This window comes from Heterodontus francisci, chromosome 18, assembly GCF_036365525.1.
Source record: "Heterodontus francisci isolate sHetFra1 chromosome 18, sHetFra1.hap1, whole genome shotgun sequence".
NCBI lineage: Eukaryota > Metazoa > Chordata > Chondrichthyes > Heterodontiformes > Heterodontidae > Heterodontus > Heterodontus francisci.
In genome coordinates this window covers 52,506,077-52,524,167 of record NC_090388.1, presented here as the reverse complement: position 1 = coordinate 52,524,167, position 18,091 = coordinate 52,506,077, and the positions used below count along the sequence as shown (strand labels likewise).

Genomic DNA, 18,091 nt, shown 5'->3' with positions numbered 1-18,091 from the left:
CTGTTTAAAACGACTCGAATGAAGACTTTCCCCACTATGCTGAGCAGGGAGATTCCACGGTAGTTGTTGCAGTCACCGCAGTCGCCCTTATTCTTATAGAGGGTGATGATATTGGCATCGCGCATGTCCTGTGGTACTGCTTCCTCATCCCAGCACAGGCAAAGCAGTTCATGGAGTGCTGAGAGTATAGCAGGCTTGGCACTTTTGATTATTTCAGGGGTAATGCCGTCCTTTCCAGGGGCTTTTCCACTGGCTAGAGAATCAATGGCATCACTGAGTTCCGATTTTGTTGGCTGTTCGTCCAGCTCATCCATGACTGGCAGAGACTGGGCTGCATTAAGGGCGTTATCAGTGACGACATTTTCCCTGGAGTACAGTTCTAGGTAGTGCTCCACCCAGCGGTCCATTTGCTTGCGTTGGTCAGTGATCATGTCCCCTGATTTAGACTTGAGGGGGGGCGATCTTCTTGATATTTGGCCCAAAAGCTCTCTTAATGCCATCATACATTCCTTTGATGTTTCCGGTGTCGGAGGCCAGCTGAATACGACTGCATAGGTGTTGCCAGTAGTCATTTGAACAGTGCCTGGCTGTTCTTTGTGCAGCGCTTCTGGCTACTTTAAGTGCTACAGATGTTAACTCGCTGGGGCTTTCTTGTAGTTCAACAGTGCAATGCGCTTAGAGACTATACAGGTTCCAGCTCTTCAAAGTGAGATTGAAAGCAGTCTGCATTCTACTTCTTACGTTTGCCAAAGGTGGTCATTGCTGAGTCATAGATTGCGTCTCTGATGTGGGCCCACTTGGTCTCTGCATCCCCTGCAGGAGTGTTTTGAAGGGCTTTTTCAAGTGAATTTAGAAACTTATGTAACAGCTGTGGATAAGAAATTCTGTTAGTGTTGATGCGTGGCGGCCCTTCTGCTTGGAGTGATGTAGCTTCTTTGGTTTGAGTCTAACTTTGCTGCACACCAGGTAGTGGTCAGTGTCGCAGTCTGCACTGTGGAAGCTGCGTGTGATGTGGACACTGTTTATTGAGGCTCACCTTGTGACGATGAGGTCCCGCTGGTGCCAACGACGTGATCTTGGGTGCCTCCAAGAAACCTGGTGACGACAGGGTTTAGTATGAAAGAATGAGTTGGTGATGCAGAGGTTGTGATAGGTACACAACTCCAGCAGTCTCTGTCCATTCTCATTCATCCTTCCAATGCCATAGCGCCCAAGGCAGGAGGGCCATGAGTCGTCGTCTGACCCAACCCCTGGCATTAAAGTCCCCCAGCAGGAACAAATGTTCAGTATTAGGAATGCTACTATTGATATTATGGAGTTCCTTGTAGAACTGATCTTTAACTTCAGGTGGGGAGCAGAGTGTTGGAGCATAGATGCTGAGTAGGTGTACTGGACCAGAGGCGGTGAGCAGTCAGATGGACAGTATGCGTTCCGAGCCATTTGAAGGTGGCTCTATCATGCTGAGCAAAGAGTTTCTGATGGCGAAGCCCACTCCATGCTGTATTGGTTCTTCACGATCCCTACCCTGCCAGTAGAAGGTGTAGTCTTGCTCTCTTAGTGATCCGCTCGCAGGGAAGGGTGTCTCCTGAAGTGCTGCAATGTCCACATTGAGTCTACTGAGCTCGTTGTTAATGATGGCGGTCTTCCGAGAGTCGTTGATTTGTGTAAGGTCTTCCGACAGGCCAGGACACACAGTTCTGACGTTCCAGCTTGCAAAACGAAGGGCTGGTACCTTCTTCCCTTTTTTTGTCGTGCTGTTTGGTGCGGTGTTACAGTCCACTTGCTGGGCAATGACCCTGAGCTCCAAGCACCCATTGAAACAGGTGGACTGTGGCGGAACAGAACCTTACTGACCGGGGGCTGCCCGGTTTGAGGTGGGCGTTAGCTGTCCAGTGAGATGCGATGACCTCTCCCATTGACAAAGGCAACCCGTGGCGCCCAATCTCTATACCAATTGAGCTGGATTTATAACCCGTAACTGCTGCCTTCTGTGTTGTTTTGGTCGCTGTGGGACGACTATGGAGTGACCCCTCCATGGCTCATGCCTGGGCAGATGTATGGAGGTTGTGAGTTGCCCAAGCATCAAAACACCCCTCTCGGCCTTCCTGGTGGGTCCCAAAGGAGTGCAGAGCACGACGTTTGGCACCAGTATGGCTGCAGGAACTGCCGGAAACATGCCAAAGGTGACACATGACCACCTGAGGGGCTCTGCTCCAGATTTTCTGTTAGGATTTACTCCCGAGACGCCCACAAGGCAGTGGGGTTGTTGGGGCCCCTGCTCAGGGATAGGAGCTAACAAGTTAACTGCAATTTCATGGAGGGAGGGGGGAGGGGGTGCGAGGAGGGGGTGCGAGGAGGAGGTGCCTTCAGTGATCTATGGATAAGTACACCAAGGTCCCTCTGACCCTCTGTACTCCCTAGAGTCCAACAATCCATCGTATATTCCATTGCCTTGTTAGACCTCCCAAAGTGCATCACCTCATACTTGTCAGGATTAAATTCCATCTGCTGCTGCTCTGCCCATCTTAACAGCCCAACTATATCATCCTGTAATCTAAGGCTTTCCTCCTCACTATTTACGACACCACCAATTTTCGTGTCATCTGCGAACTTACTGATCATACCTCCTATATTCACGCCTAAGTCATTAATGTACACTACAAACAGTAAGGGTCCCAGCACCGATCGCTGCGGTACGCCACTGGTCACAGGCCTCCATTCACAAAAACATCCCTCGACTATCACCCTCTGCCTTCTTCCACTAAGCCAATTTTGGATCCAATTTGCCAAATTGCCATGGATCCCATGGGCATTTACCTTCTTAACCAATCTCCCATGCGCGGGACCTTATCAAAAGCCTTACTGAAGTCCATGTAGATTGTATCAACTGCTTTACCCTCATCTACACATCTAGTCATTGCCTATAAAAATTCAATCAAGTTTGTTAGACACGATCTCCCCCGACAAAGCCATGCTGACTATTCTGATTAATCCCTGCCTCTCCAAGTGGAGATTAATCCTGTGTCTCAGAATTTTTTCCAATAATTTCCCTACCACTGACGATAGATTCACTGGCCTATAATTACCTGGTTTATCCCTGCTACCCTTCTTGAATAATGGTACCACATTCACTGTCCTCCAATCCTCTGGTACTTTTCCTGGATTTGAGGTTTTGAAAATTTGTGTCCGAGCCGCTGCTACCTTGTGGTAGTGTCCTTGATTGAAGTGAAGGTCTTGGAGTTCTTGTTGGAGCCTGGTGCACAATTTCAGACTTGCTTCTTTGGTACCAGAAGGCCAAAGAGAGGCTTTGTCGCCAGCCACCGTGTGTTCCTTGGGACTTTTTTGGAGAGAGAGAGCGATCTCCTTGGTGTTCACATTGCAGTCTGTTCCTTTCTGTGAGGTACAATTTAACAAAGCCCCGGTCTTACCAGAAGGTAGGTCATGTAACCGTCTCTTTTTGAGACACCTCTTCTTGGAGGGTGGTTGGATTTCAGAGCCTCCCAGACATACTCGGGAGTGGAGTTTTATCTGTTATAAAGTCAAAAGCTGTCGGTGTCTTTTGATCATCACTATTGACAAAACCCATCTTGCTAATTGAATCAGTGAGCGCTCGCATTGTCTCTCTATTCACCTGTCTCTCGGCTAGTCCTGGTCTTTTCAGAATGCTAATGTGCAACCATGTTTTCAGCTGTTCAGTTCTGCTTTTTTAAAAGCATTCTTTGCAATGTCCAGTAAAAATGTTTCAAGTAGTGTCCCATTTGATGAAATTACAAAATGACTCCTAACAAAGCAGCGGGCTGCCGACATCATCGGAGCGTTCCGAGCTGTGCACATGCGCAAATGGTCTCCTGCTCTCAGAGATGCTACGTGTGCACAGCCTACATCTCAGCCCTTGCCAGGACTAATTGGCGCATGCGCAGGAAAACTATCCCCGCCACTCACTCTCCCCACTCAGCTACTCGCTCCCGCCCCATTAGCTGCTCTTCTCCCTCAGCAACACGCTCCAGACCTTGATGTTTTCTTCCCACCACCCCCCTCAACCCCTCCGGACTCGCCACTGCTTCTCCCACCCCCCCCCCCCACTCCCCTCAGCCACTCACACCCCACCCCTCCAGCCGCTAGCTCCAGTCTGCGCCCCTTCCTTCCTCTCGGCCACTCGCTCCTACGTTGCCCCATCACCCCTCGCGGCCCACCTTGCTGCTTCGGGTGGCGCGCAGAGAACAATTGAACATGGGAGCGAGTGGCCACGAGGAGGGAAGTGACACAGCCTGGAGCTACTGTCTGGAGAGGTGGGGGAGGGAAGCAGGGAGCGAGCGGCCGGAGCGCGGGGGGAGTAGGGGTGGTGGGAGGAGCAGTGGCGAGGTCTGGAGCGACTGGTTGACGGAGGCGGGGAACCGGCGAGGCTGTAGCGAGTGCGTAAGGGAAGGCAGCGGGGAGTCAGCAGTGAGAAGACAGGTGCAGGAGGGACCGATAGAGAGAAGCTCAATGGCAGGAGGGAGCGGGGGACTGTAGGGAGCATCCTGATGCAGTTCACCAGTCTAGCTCTTTGAATTTTGGCCAGCTTTGACGACAACTAGCCCGTGGGTTTGCCCACCTTTTGCTCGATATCCCTTGAGCCTGTTCTGCCATTCCAATAGATCAAGGTTGATCTGTACCTCAATCCATTTAGCTGCCTTTGTTCCATATCCCTGATATCCTTACCCAAGGAAAGTCTATTGATCTCCATCTTGAAAATTTCAATCTAGCATCCACAGTATTTTGGAGGAGCAAGTTGCAGATTTTCACCACCCTTTGCATGAAAAAGTGTTTCTGGATTTCACTTCTGGGTGGGCTAGCTCTAATGTTAAGATTATGCCCTCTTGTCCTTGACTTCCCATCAGAGGAAATAGTTTCTCTTTATCCAGCCTTAAAATCCCTTCATCTTTCTATAAACCTGTTTAGATAACCCATCAGCCAACTATCAAGCCATCTTTGTGCAGCCATTCCTCACAAATTAATACTTTAAGCCCAGGTACCATTCCAGTGAATCAGCACTGTACCTACTCCAAGGCCAATGGTCAGATTTTGCGTTGATAATAACAGTGAGGCTGTCATTGCTCACCATTATTATGGAGTAAATCAGACAGGAACTTCCGGTGTATGCACGTGCACAATTAAATGTAGAAATCTGCAGTCGCGATCCGAGTTACCCTGCTACTCCACAGACTGCACAATGACAGAGAGATCAGGCATTGAAATCCATGTAAGGGCATCAAGTTGTGGTACTTACCTAATAAACATAGCTGAAAAAGCTTTAAGGTGAGGGCATTCAGGTGCAAGTGAATTTTTTAAGTGGTGTGATAAGTCATGATTATTGCCAAACCAACCTATATGTCCCAGAAAGATTAATTTTACAAGTGTGGAGTCTCATTCCTTCAGAATTGAGTTAGTGTTGGAGATTTTTTTTAAATAAAAAAACTGCAATTTTTACTTTTTTTCTCTCTCAAACCTGTATTTCTTTCCCAACTGTTATTTTGTTTCCTGTGCATGATTTATACTTCCTAGTTTAGACTCCATGATATTCAGTGAGGATTCTTCAATCTGGTTGCAGAACCATGCTGTTGCTTGCCCTGCTCTCACATGCCATCGATCCCCTGTAGAGGGCACCATGTTGGATCAGGTCCCCAATGACAGCAAGTCTGCTCAAAAGCCCAGAGAAACTGTGTGGGCACTTGTCAGCATAGTAAACAGCGAGTGCTGTTCTTTCACTGCTGACCACAAAAGTGAGGTCGATGTGTCTTTCCTGAGATGTAAAACTGGATGCAGTACTCTAGATGGGATCTGACCAACTGAAGTATTATTTCCTTCACAAAGCACTGAAACCAGATTATGTTCAAACACTCTTGGTCAGAGAATGCGTATGACAAGGGACAACTCTGCTTGCTTTCTTGAGCAGCTTGACTTAAGAAATCTGTAACAATAACATCAAGGAGCAATCAGATCTCAAAGTAGCTTTTCAAATGCATATAAAACCCTTTACTCAGCAGAAGCTGTAATGCCTCAATCCCCTCAGCATCTTATTAAAAATGACTCTTCAATTGCTGAAACATCTCTAAATAACAGTTTTGTCTTATTTCAGATTCAGCCATTTTTCATTGACTGCTCCAATGACTGCACAAGGTTTCATAAAAGTATCTTTCAGCCTGCGACAGATGATAATGAAGGTAAAGGTATGTACATTGCTGTCGTAAACTTTGTACAGCCCCTCTTTTTCCCCATCCCACCAACTGGCCAGTTTGAGCAGTGACTCACAGGAAGCACACTCCAAGATTATGAAATTATAGAGAATGAAAATTCAGGAGCAGTTATTCACTTGGATAATACAATGGACCTTGAAACCTATGAGCCCAAAGTCTAGTAAATTGCACCTTCCAGGAACAAAGCTCTTCCTCATCCACATTCTGCTCCTTGATAATGTCATACATAAATTTGAGGTCAGCTCCCACATGTAAGTTTATACTGAACCTGTCCATTACCTCTCTTGGCCCCTTCACTCTCTCTGTGTTTGAAGACTCTTGTCTAATATATCTAGTCTTGGTTGAGTTGCAGTTTCCTCCAATTAAGCATTGGAATGACTGAAGGCATCACATTTGGCACCTGCCACAAATTCATACCCTCACCAATTCTATCCTCCTCCTCAGGCTGAACCATGCTTTTGGAAATCTCCGAGTCTTATTCAACCCTGAGCTGAGCTTCAGACTCCATGTATTTTTCAACACAAAGACCTCCTATTTCTACCTCCATTTGCTGACTAAACCCTCATCCATGCCTTTGTCATTCCCAGACTTGACTATTCCACTGCTCTCCTGGCTTGCTTCCCATCATCCATTCTCCGTAAACTTTAACTCATCCAAAACTCTGCTGTTGTATCCATTATCACAGCAAATCCTGCTTACTCATTATCCTGGTGTTCTTGTGTTAAATTTAGCTTCTCAACTGCGTGTTTAAGCATCCTCATGGCCTCACCCCTCCCTAACTGTTCCCACTTCCAGCTACACCCCTCCCCCAGCCCCGCCCCAAATCCTCTGACTCTGGCCATCATGTGAATTTGTTTCAGCATTCCTGACCATGCCATATCCTCTGGAATTCCCTCCTTATAAAGCCTTCTGCTTCTCAATCTTCCTCTCCTCCTTTGAAGCCCTCCTTAAAACCCACTCTTTGACCAAGCTTTTGGTCACTCCAACCTGTATCTCCTCTGTCTCTGCTGCACTTTTGTGTGATTACAACTTTGTGAAGTGCCTTGGGATGTTTTACTATATTTAAGGTTCTGTTATTGAAACTGTCCGCAACGCATGTCAAACTGAATTCTTAGAGCTAGTAAAGAGAGACTCTCAGCCCATCAATCTGGGTCAGATTCAAACCCAGATCCTAGAGGTGAAAGGACAGTTCTATCTGTGCTGCCCAATTGTATGTTTTTGTATATTTATAACGCTGTTTGGATTATACCTCTTTCAGGAAAATTGCCAACATCAACAACTCCAGGTGAGTTGAAAAAAATTCCTGTTTTGATATGTATAGCATTGAATAAGTGTGTGTAATCTCATCACTTTATCTGTTTGTGAGGCAAACAAACTTATAGTAGCACTCTGTTTCCAGATTTCCAACTATGTAGCAGTTTTCATTTACTCTCATTGTCTTTAACATCATTGCCTTAGTTTTAATCTATGTCCTTCACAAGCTGCTCTACTTATTGAGCATGAAATTTTAGTGCTTGCATGCTGCCTCCATCCATTTGAAGGGCGCTTTAAGTGCAATGAGGATAGTAACAGACGGGCTTGGAAGGTGTAAACAGTGCCTGGTCATTAAATCACGATAGTAATGCCAGCATCTGTTCTTTGGCTTCTCCATTGATGCATTGTACAAGGATAGTTAGCACTGCAAAGTAAGAACTAGAATCATAGAATAATAAGTGCAGAAGGAGGCCATTCAGTCCATCATGCCTGTGCCAGTTTTTTGAAAGAGTGAGCCCACTCTCCTGTTCTTTCACCATAGCCCTGCCAATTTTTCCACCTCGAGGATTTATCCAATTCTCTTTTGAAATTTATTATTGAAATCTGCTTTCACCACCTTTCAGGCAGTGCATTCCAGAACATAACTTGCTGCGTAATTTTTTTCCTCTCATGTCACTTTGGTTCTTTTGCCAATCACTGTAAACCTATGTCCTAGATGTCTTCTGCCACTGGAAATAGTTTCTCCTTATCTACTCTATCAAAACCCTTCATGATTTTGAACACCTATCAAACCTTTAACCTTCTCTGCTCTGAGGAGAACAACCCAAGTTTTACTCATCTTGCCAAGTAACTGAAGTCTTGTACTGTTCTAATAAATCTCATCTGCACCCACTGTAAAGCCTTTGACATCCTGTCCTAAAGCATGGTGCCCAGAATTGGACATAATAATCCAGCATGTTATAAAGGCTTAGCATAACTTCCTTGATTCGTACTCCATACCTCTATTTATAAACCCAAGGATCCCTTATGCCTTTTTAACAACTTTCTGAACTTGTGTATGTACATGCCAGGTGTCTCTGTTCCTGCATCCCCTTTAAAATTGTACCATTAGTTTGCATTTCCCCTCCTCATTCTTCCTATTTCATATTTCTTTATACTAAATTTCATCTGTCATGTGTCTTCCCCTTTCACCAGTCCATCTTATGTTCTCTGAAGTCTGTTACTATCCTGCTCACTGTTTACTCCATTCCTGAGTTCTATGTCCTCTGCAAACTTTGAAATTATGCACCGAGTCCAGGTCATTAATGTATATCATAAAGACGTGGGAAACACAACTGCAGACTTCCCTTCAGACTGAAAAACAACCATTCACCACAACTCTTTGCTTTCTGTTCCTTAGCCAATTTTATATCCATGTAGTCACAGCTCCTTTAATCCCATGTGCTTCAATTTTGCTAACAAATCTATTATGTGGTACTTTATCAAACCCCATTTAAAAGTCCATATGCACATGATCAACCATGCCACCCTCATCAACCCTCTCTATTAGCTGAATTAATTTTAGTCAAGCATTATTTGCCTTTACAAATCCATGCTTTCATTTATGAACACATGTTTTTACAAGTGCCAATTAATTTTGTGTCTAATTAATATCTCTAAAAGTTTCCTCAGCACCAACATTAGATTGATTGGCCTTTAGTTGCTAGGTTTATCCTTGCATCCATGTTCAAAAAAGGGGATATCATATATAGTCCTCCAGTTCTCTGGCACAACCCCCATATTTAAGAAGGATTAGAAGAGTACAGCCAGGACCTCCACAATTTCCTACCTTACTTCCCTCAGCAGCCTAGGATATACCCCATCCTAACTGGGTGACTTTTCTAGTTTGAGCACTGCCAACCTTTTAAGTATCTCCTCTTTATTTTTATCCTATCCAATTTCTCTGTCACCCCCCACCCCCACACTCAAACTTACTGTGGCAGTGGCAATATCTTCTTTAGTGAAGACAGATGCAAAGTCAACCATGCCTTCTGCCTCCGCAAGATGATGTCCTTTTTAGTTCCTAATCAGCCCCACCCTTTCTTTGACTACCATGTTCTATTTACATGTTTATAAAAGACTTTTGCGTTCCGTTTTATGTTAGCTGCTAATCTATTTTCATACACACTACTTGCTCCTCTTTCCCTTTTCAGGTCTCCCTTGTACTATTTGTATTCAGCTTGGTTCTCTCCTGAATTATAAACCTGACATTTATCATAAACCTCTGTTTCTGTTTCATTTTAATCTCTATATTTTAGTCACCCAGGGAGCTGTAGCTTTGGTTGCCTTTCCTTTCCCCCTTATGAGAATGTGCCTAGTCCATACCCAAATTATCTTCTCTTTTTGAAGGCCTCTCGTTCATTTATTATCTTACCTGCCCACCTTTTGATTCCAATCCACCTAGGCCAGATCCTTTTTGAACTCGTCTGAAACTAGCCCAATTCCAGTTGAATATTTTAGCACTTTTATTTTTCCTTTTCCATAGCTACTCTGATATGATCATTGTTTCCCAAATGTTCTCCCATTGAAACATGCTACACTTGCCCCACCCTCATTCCCCAGAACTAGATTCAGCACTGCTTCCTTTCTGGGCTGGAAACATATTGATCATGAAAGTTCTCGTACGCATTCAGGAATTTCTCCCCCATCCGCTGTCCACTCACACAAGGGGAAATTCCACCTCGCTGATATTCCATGGCTGGGCATCTCTGGATATAAGCCCATTCATCTTTCTGGAAAAATATCATTTCTACTCCTACCCCTAATGGTTGATACTTTAGTCACATCACAGAGTGTATTTGCTGTCCAGAAATATCTATATAATGTTGCAGATATTTCAAATGAAACTTTGATTTCCAGTTTGTTGGGAAATCTCTCAGTACAAACCATTTAGCTGGAAATTTAGTCCATCCGGCTCCTTGTTGGTCCCAAATTGTCACTTTAATTTTTGGTTGCAATTTGTATTTTTGCTCATGGAAAACTGCTTTATTCTCCTTAGTTTCAGCCTGCGTATCCATTAAATTCCCTCTGATTATGAATCAATCTTTCTTTGGCATCATGATTTACTTCTTCCAACTCGCCCATAATTCTTACCCTAAGTCACTTTCCAGTTTCATTTGACATAAAAATTGTCTTATTGTTTTTGCTGGCTGTCTTATTGGTCAGAGCTGGGGTGTCGTTGAGATCCCTGCTGTATTATCCTAAACATGCAAAATAGATTTGTAGCTCCTCAGAGCTGCTGTTTCCGGTACTACAGAAATCCCAAAACAAATGCAAGATTACATGGCTTGGAGTTTAAAAGGGTAGTCTACATTCTCTGCATACTATGATCCCACCCATCCATCTCTACAGGTGGGTGGTATAATAAAGCTGCTTCAATATAAGAACTACTTTGAGATACACCATGCATTGAATGACTTGCTCAAAATGTTAGCAGGTTAGTTCGAGTTTTTATCTGTAGTGTTACTTGGAAAGTTTAACCTCTGTTCTGTTAATTGCAGGGGCACCAGCTGAACGAACTGGTTTTTATGCTGCCATTGGTTTTTTGATTTTGGTTGTTGCCTTTGGCTGTATAATTTGGGTACATATAGAATCCAAAACTAATGGTAAGGAATGGTCTAATCTAATCCAGGAATTTTTATATTCCTTTAATTTTTTTTCTTTATTGTCATGACGTTTCTCCTCTCCCAGGTCTCCCCAGGCCATGCACTGTATCTTAGCTGAAAATTTTGGTTGAGTACTTGTTTCCAGCTGTTTACATTTGTGGGATGGCCACTTAGAACTACCTTTTTAGAACTATCCTTGCCTCCGGCATCCAGTTGACACCTACTCCAATGGTACACCTAAAATCCAAGACTTTGTGTGTGGGGGAACCCCTGTGTCCAGTACTGCTGGATAGATTTGATGGAGAGGAATGCAGAGGAAAGGTTGAAATGTTCATTGTTCTGGTTCACTTCTGAGAGGGAGAACAGTGCAGCCCAATCTGTTGGTGGGGGCCTTGAGATGAGGAGAAACAACTTATAAGATGGCACCTGAATAAGTCAGCTAAGATGAAACAGTAGCTGAAACATTCTCTCTGTAGAAAACTCCATCAACATTTGTCTCTTTTCTGACCAACTAGCATGTCACAGTCTCAGTTGCTGCAATGGAGTTGAAGTGAAGATGTTTGGGTGCTTTTTCCTGGAAAGGAAGAGTGTCACCACCCTGGGCAGCTTTTCCAAACTTTCGGGTGATCAGTTACAGCATGCCAGCCCTCTTGGCTAGGGTAGGGGTCTTTCATGGTGCATGTTTGAGGGGAAGGCTGTCAAGTAATAAAAATAGAGCAATGTAATGGAATGTGAAAGCATCGCTGTAATATACAACAAAAACTTAAAGTAAGATGAGCAGCCGCAGGGAAGGTATGAGTGGTGTGGGTAGACTCTCCCCTTTTATGAATGTTCCTATTTTTTCAGTCTTAAACTCCATTCACACCACACCTGAAGTGCAGTTGAGTCCCATGGAATACAGCACATCAATCTGCCCACTTAGATGTGGTGTGAGAGGCACCTCATTTTTCCATGCAACATCTTAGGAGGCCATCGAATAGATAGCCAAATAGACATCCGTTATACAAAAGTAGTAATGGTACCACACCATACAAATTAATTCTTTATAAGCTTTACTTAATGGCTTTGAATTTTGATCGTATTCCTGAAATGTAATTGCATTTCATTATATGATCTAAATTGCTGAGACCAGGACTCAGAGGCTGTGGGTGATGGATGGGCTAAAGTACCTTCAAATTATAGACTGGTACTGGGTTATGGTACAACCAGTACCAGTTACACATAAGCTCTTTGTTGATTAAACTTATTGAAATCCGTTACTTCTGAATCCATGTCCCACTCTGGCATAGAATGTTATGTCACCCCAAGCTATGGAATCAAGTTAATGCTTCTCCATACACGACGGAATTTTTTAAAATGAAAGTCATATATTGTATAGTGCTTTGTTTTGGAGGTATTTCTTACCCAGCAATACTTTTCCTTAAATGTCCCTCCTTTCTTCCCCCATTTCTCACCATTCTGAATTTTAAAAAAAAAATTTGAATACAATGCTCATGCCCCAATATGTGATGGTATGTAGTTCAGCCAAAGAAAGTATTTTACAGCATGCACAGAATTTGTGGTTACATTGTGTTCATTTGGTAACTGAGGAAAAGGGGGAGGTGAGAGAAACAATTTCCTGTTGGGGGTCACATTACATGTTATATAAAAAGCCTATTCTCACTGAAGGCATTAATGTCAAGAATTCTAAACCTTTTTTTCAGAAAGGAAGTTGCCACATAAAATGCCATTGAATGGTAAGTTAGCCAAGCTAAACTAGCTATCATATGTGTGTAATATATATGTATTAGAGGTTACGTTTGTGTGCACTTAATGTCAGTATTTCATTATAAATTTCCATGTTCCCATTTATAATGGAAACTACCTATATAAGCTTGTCATGCTTTCATTGCTTACTTTCCCTCCAGTAAAACACTTGGAACCATCACAGGCAGGAGGGTGTAATTACAATATGGCAAATGTAGTTCCATCATAAGTGTGGGTGTAGGAATTAAATTAAATAAATAAAGTAAGGACAGAAGGTTCACTCTAAAATGATGACTGGTATTTGCAGCCCTAGTCCAAATATCCCTCTGTCCTCTAACCAAATTTCATGTGAAGATTACATTAGATTTTGATTCCATGGGTTGGATTTTATGAGCCACGCAAGGTGGGGCCGGAAGCAAGGGGACACGGAGAATCACGACAGAGGGCCCGTCGCCAAAGCGATCTTACCGGGGGCAGGACAGGTCAATGACGATGGCCTTCCCGCTCAGAGGCCAATTGAGGCCCTTCAGTGGTCTATTAATAGCCAGTTAAGTGCCTCTTGCCACAGCAGAGGCCTCTGCCAATTTTTTGCCCACGGAGAACCCCCGCCGGGATCTCCCTCCTGCTGGATTGCACGATCACCCACTGTGGCCGCAGCGACCCTGCCTTACCTACCTCTGGTCTGGGGTTCCAGTGCTGGGTCTGGGCGCAGCAGTGGCCACCACTCCCTCTGATTGGCCAGCAGCTTATGGAGGTGGGATCCCCATCTTTAAAGAGTCAGGGATCCCAGCTCATGAAACTTTGATATAAAAAGACTGGAGGATTGTTCCAGGGGCTAGGAAAAAGGCGAGCCCCGCCTTTTTGGCCTGGCACTGGGGGCCCCGCCTCCTACACAAAATCCAGGCACATTTATGCAGTTGACACATATTTCCAATCATGTAAATATGCAGTGTATCAATGTTTATTCATGCTGTGTCATAGATCAGTAGAACATGTCTCTGTTACTGATTTGCTTCTGCTTGCCACTTCCCCCCACAAAGATCACAACATAGATGCAGATGAAAAAAATCATTTGGCCCATATTAAACGATTCCAGAATTATTGCCTTCTCCACGTAGTCTGAAGGCCACTTATTGATCACTCTGCGAAGAACTTCCTAACATCAATCTTCAATTTGGCTTTTACTAGTTTGAACTGGTGTTCCCTTGTCCCACTGCCCTGTTTTAATTTCAAGTGACCATCAAGTGATCTGCAAGATGCGCTGCAGCACCTTCCAAACCTGCGACCTCTACCACCTAGAAGGACAAGGGCAGCAGATGCATGGGAACATCACCACCTGCAAGTTCCTCTCGAGCCTCACACCATCATGCCACACGCCATCGTGACTTGGAACTATATCGCTGTTCCATCACGGTCGCTGGGTCAAAATCCTGGAACTCCCTTCCTAACAGCACTGTGGGTGTACCTACACCCCAAGGACTGCAGCAGTTCAAGAAGGCAGCTCACCACTACCTTCTCAAGGGCAATTAGGGATGGGCAATAAATGCTGGCCTAGGCAGTGATGCCCACATCCCATCAAAGAATTTTTAAAAATCTGGTTTTTACAACTTGCCAGTATCTGTGTGCCTGTATAAAGCAGCTTTCATTCATTCCCTCACATTGAGTTCCCCCACTTCTGCTGACAGCCTCCAATTTCTCAAAGATGCTGGCTGAAAACCACATACAGATATTCAACTACAACCTTTATAAAGTCAATTAATAACATTTGTCAATGTCATGTGGTCCGAATGTCATGATCAAACTTCCCGAAATGCCTCCAACCAAAGTTGGCAACCCTGGTCCACATAAATATTGGGCAGTGTTTACTGAATAGAGAATTCTGCCAAATTTATCCTCTTGATCTTCCCTCAGTCTGACTAGCTGCAATAAGTTCACTCATCAAAGTCCAGTCTGATTTTACTTAACTGGTTGAATATCTCATTTGTGTCTGTTTTTATATAAATGAATGAAACTGTCTAATTTGTTCCAGATGAACCAACAGTTGTACACCCAGAAACTCCACAGGTGAAAAAGAAAGTTCTGATCATCTATTCATTGGACCATGACCTCTACAAGAACGTTGTCCTGGCATTTACAGAGTTCCTAATGACTGTCTGTGGTACCAAAGTAACTTTAGATTATTTGGAGATTAACAAGGTTGCTGAAGTCGGGCACATCAATTGGCTCTCATTGCACAAAAATGAGTCGGACAAGATTATAATTTTATGCTCCCGTGGGACGAAGGTAAAGTGGGAAGCCATGCTACGGGTTGGACAGAACCAGATTTTGCTGAAAAGCGATGAACGCTCACCAATGCGTGACATGTTCACTCCAGCCATGAGCCTGATTTTGCCGGACTTTAAACGGCCAGCTGCATTTGGGAAGTACATTGTTGCATATTTTGATGATATCAGTAGTGAAGAAGATGTACCCGATCCATTTAATGTTGGTGTGAAGTACAAACTGATGAAACAGTTTGAGGAAATACACTTCCGAGTGCAGGACTTGGAGAAATATGAACCAGGAAAGACTTATCGTGTGGCAGGAATAACAATGGATGATTATGACAAACACCCATCTGGTAAGAAATTGAAAAATGCAATTCAGAAGTTTAAATTATTGCAAATGGAACAGCCTGACTGGTTTGAGAAAGAATGCATCATCTCCCCAGAGGAAGCAGAGGCTGAGCTGGACTGGAATGTAGAACCTTGTGGTCCGCTATCAATTGGACAAAACATCCTGCAGTACAAGCCCCTAGATGATATGCCCTGTACAGTGAATAAAGTGTATATGGCCAAATCGAACGATGAGACAGTTATGAGATGTCCAGTGGGATTTGAGCATAGACTCCAAGACATCTGTTTGTCCCAAAATATTATTGGAGTAAATGGCGAGGCACAGATGCTAAACCCAACATATACGCTGGAACCATTGTGCTGCATGTCAATATCTGGCTGTAGTCAGAATGTGTTAAACCGACCCAGCTTTGAGTCTGCTAAAGCAGAAGGGGAACCATTGTTGCAGAAGAATTGGATGCTGAGGAATGATGTCAGGGACTTTCCTCAGCACAGTTGCGAAGGTGACATTTCAGTGAATGAAATTGGTGTGCATTCAGGTGATGACCAGACAATGTCTATTTCTCATGATGTAAAGAAGAGACTTGAAGAGCTTCAGCAGGTGCTGCTGCTTCAGGGTTCAATGTCTTCAAAGGACTCAGCCAGACCATGTCATTTGCAAAGTGAGGTTATTGGATATCCCCAATCGCTCTCTCTCCTTGCAAAAGAAGAGAATGTAGATTCAGATCAAGGCTATAGCTCCAAACAGTCCTCCTCAGTGGATGAAATCCCATCAGCAGGTGTGAGCACTTCTTCTGAAGCACTTGAAGCATTAAAAATACTGCAGATGGCCTTACTTGATGAAAGCATGAATAACAGTGGAAGGTGATGCATGGTGCAAAATTGCACAATGCTTGTGACTTATAAACAACCTACCGTGATGACTCAAGACAGTAAATATCAGCTCTGTATATGGATGAGGCAGGTCTTTTGGAATTTTCCTGCCCTCTCTAAGTCACACAAAATCAATATGTAAACCATTGGATAAATGATTTAAAACATATAAGCAGATTTAAATTGCTCATCATGTTTGTACACTTCCATTCTGAGTGTAGAAATGCATATTATAACTGATAAAGTGGGCTTGTTAAAATCTATGATCAAGAACATTGCAGTGGATTCAGAACAAAATCTGAGTATGGATCGGATTATGTGAAAGGATTCACTCTGAATTTCAGTCCAATGGATCATTTTTAACAGGTGTTAAAGCATTAGTAATCCTGGTCGTTCTAGTTTGTAAGTTTAAGGTGTTGTCAGCTTTTTTAAAAAATAACCAATATCCACATCTATCTCCGGATGCCAAAGTTGTTCCATTGTGTCATAAGTTAGGGATGGAGAGTGGCCAAGGAATTTAAGCAGTATGAACAGTTTATTCACAACCAAAGGGATTTCACACAACTTGCTCCCTGCCACATGATGTAAGAGTGCCATTAAGCACTGTAGCAGGTTCCTTACATCAAAAGAATATTTTGTCAAGGATGGCAGCAGTCAGAGTGAGTTAGCAGCATCCAGAATTTATGGTCCCGTCCTCTGGAAAACGTAGGACCTTGTGCTTCCTAAACTTTCTCACTGTAAAAAGTTATTTTCAGTTGTGTGATTGAGGGCTTTTCTGCTATTGTGAAAACTAAAATTAGTGCATTGTAGGACCTGACTTCAAATAAGGCTCCTATATTAAATGAGTGTAGTCAGTTCCTAGTAAGCCAGAGTGCTGTATATTACAAAATGTGCATGTTTAACTTCAGTGCCTTGAACAGCAGGCATAAAACCAAAGTGGAAAATGTGTCTTTCTAAAAATGAAATGAGGGATGATGAAGTGTTTGGGAATCATTTGATCCCAACAGAACTGTTAAGGAGGTTCCAGTGAATGTACGATAACACAATATTTTTCACGTTGTGGACTGTTCCTGTTTATAATGTGCAATGAAAACTAAAACTATTAGCATAAATCATGTTTTCTTACTAATTTGTATCATGTTAATAAATGTTCTTCTAAATTTATTTGAGGTTTCAATTTCATAGAAAGAAGTAACTTTATGTCCCAAAACATTGTTGTTAGACAGACACAGTAAGGACCCATTTGTTTTTTGGCAGTGTAGGTTGATGGAGGAGTGATCAGGACACCTCTTTGCTCACTTTTGAGGCATGATTGCTGCCACTCTACCAAGCTGATTTGTATCAGCACAAAGAGCAGCAACTGCCTGTTAAAGCATTTCTTAGAATTATCCTGTCTCTGTATTGGCTGTCCACCTCCCCACCCCACTTCGACTTTCCTGAAGTTAGATTCAGGATGTGGTATGCTTCTATGGATGTGTATCCCAAATTGCCATTCATCATGTACAAGCCTAGATTATGTCACCAGGATATTCCCAGACATTGCCACATGTTCACTGTCCATGTAAGTCATGATGTAGTGCCACTGACACAGTAGTAGCACCCTAATTGATCACTAAACTGGTTTAAGACTGGCACCTTTCTGATCTCCATTTACTCATTTAGCCATTGGAGTTTTTGTTCTTGATTGACATATTCCAGAGAGCTCACATGGTAAAGTCACCTT

The 18,091-nt window shown here is 43.5% G+C and overlaps 1 protein-coding gene across 2 annotated transcripts in view; it reads left to right on the top strand.

Moving 5' to 3' along the window:
- Window positions 1-17,532, top strand: part of il17ra1a (interleukin 17 receptor A1a) — a 59,331-nt gene extending 41,799 nt beyond the window's left edge. Inside the window, exons 9-13 of one of the 2 annotated variants that reach the window (XM_068050765.1) lie at window positions 6,119-6,203; window positions 7,495-7,521; window positions 11,030-11,134; window positions 12,838-12,870; window positions 14,910-17,532. In XM_068050765.1, the coding sequence (XP_067906866.1) occupies window positions 6,119-6,203; window positions 7,495-7,521; window positions 11,030-11,134; window positions 12,838-12,870; window positions 14,910-16,363 (1,704 nt within the window). In that variant the 3' untranslated portion in view covers window positions 16,364-17,532. Of the gene's footprint in view, window positions 1-6,118; window positions 6,210-7,494; window positions 7,522-11,029; window positions 11,135-12,837; window positions 12,871-14,909 lie in introns of both variants that reach the window. The other variant, XM_068050764.1, reaches the window with a different exon arrangement.
- Window positions 17,533-18,091: the final 559 nt, after the last annotated feature.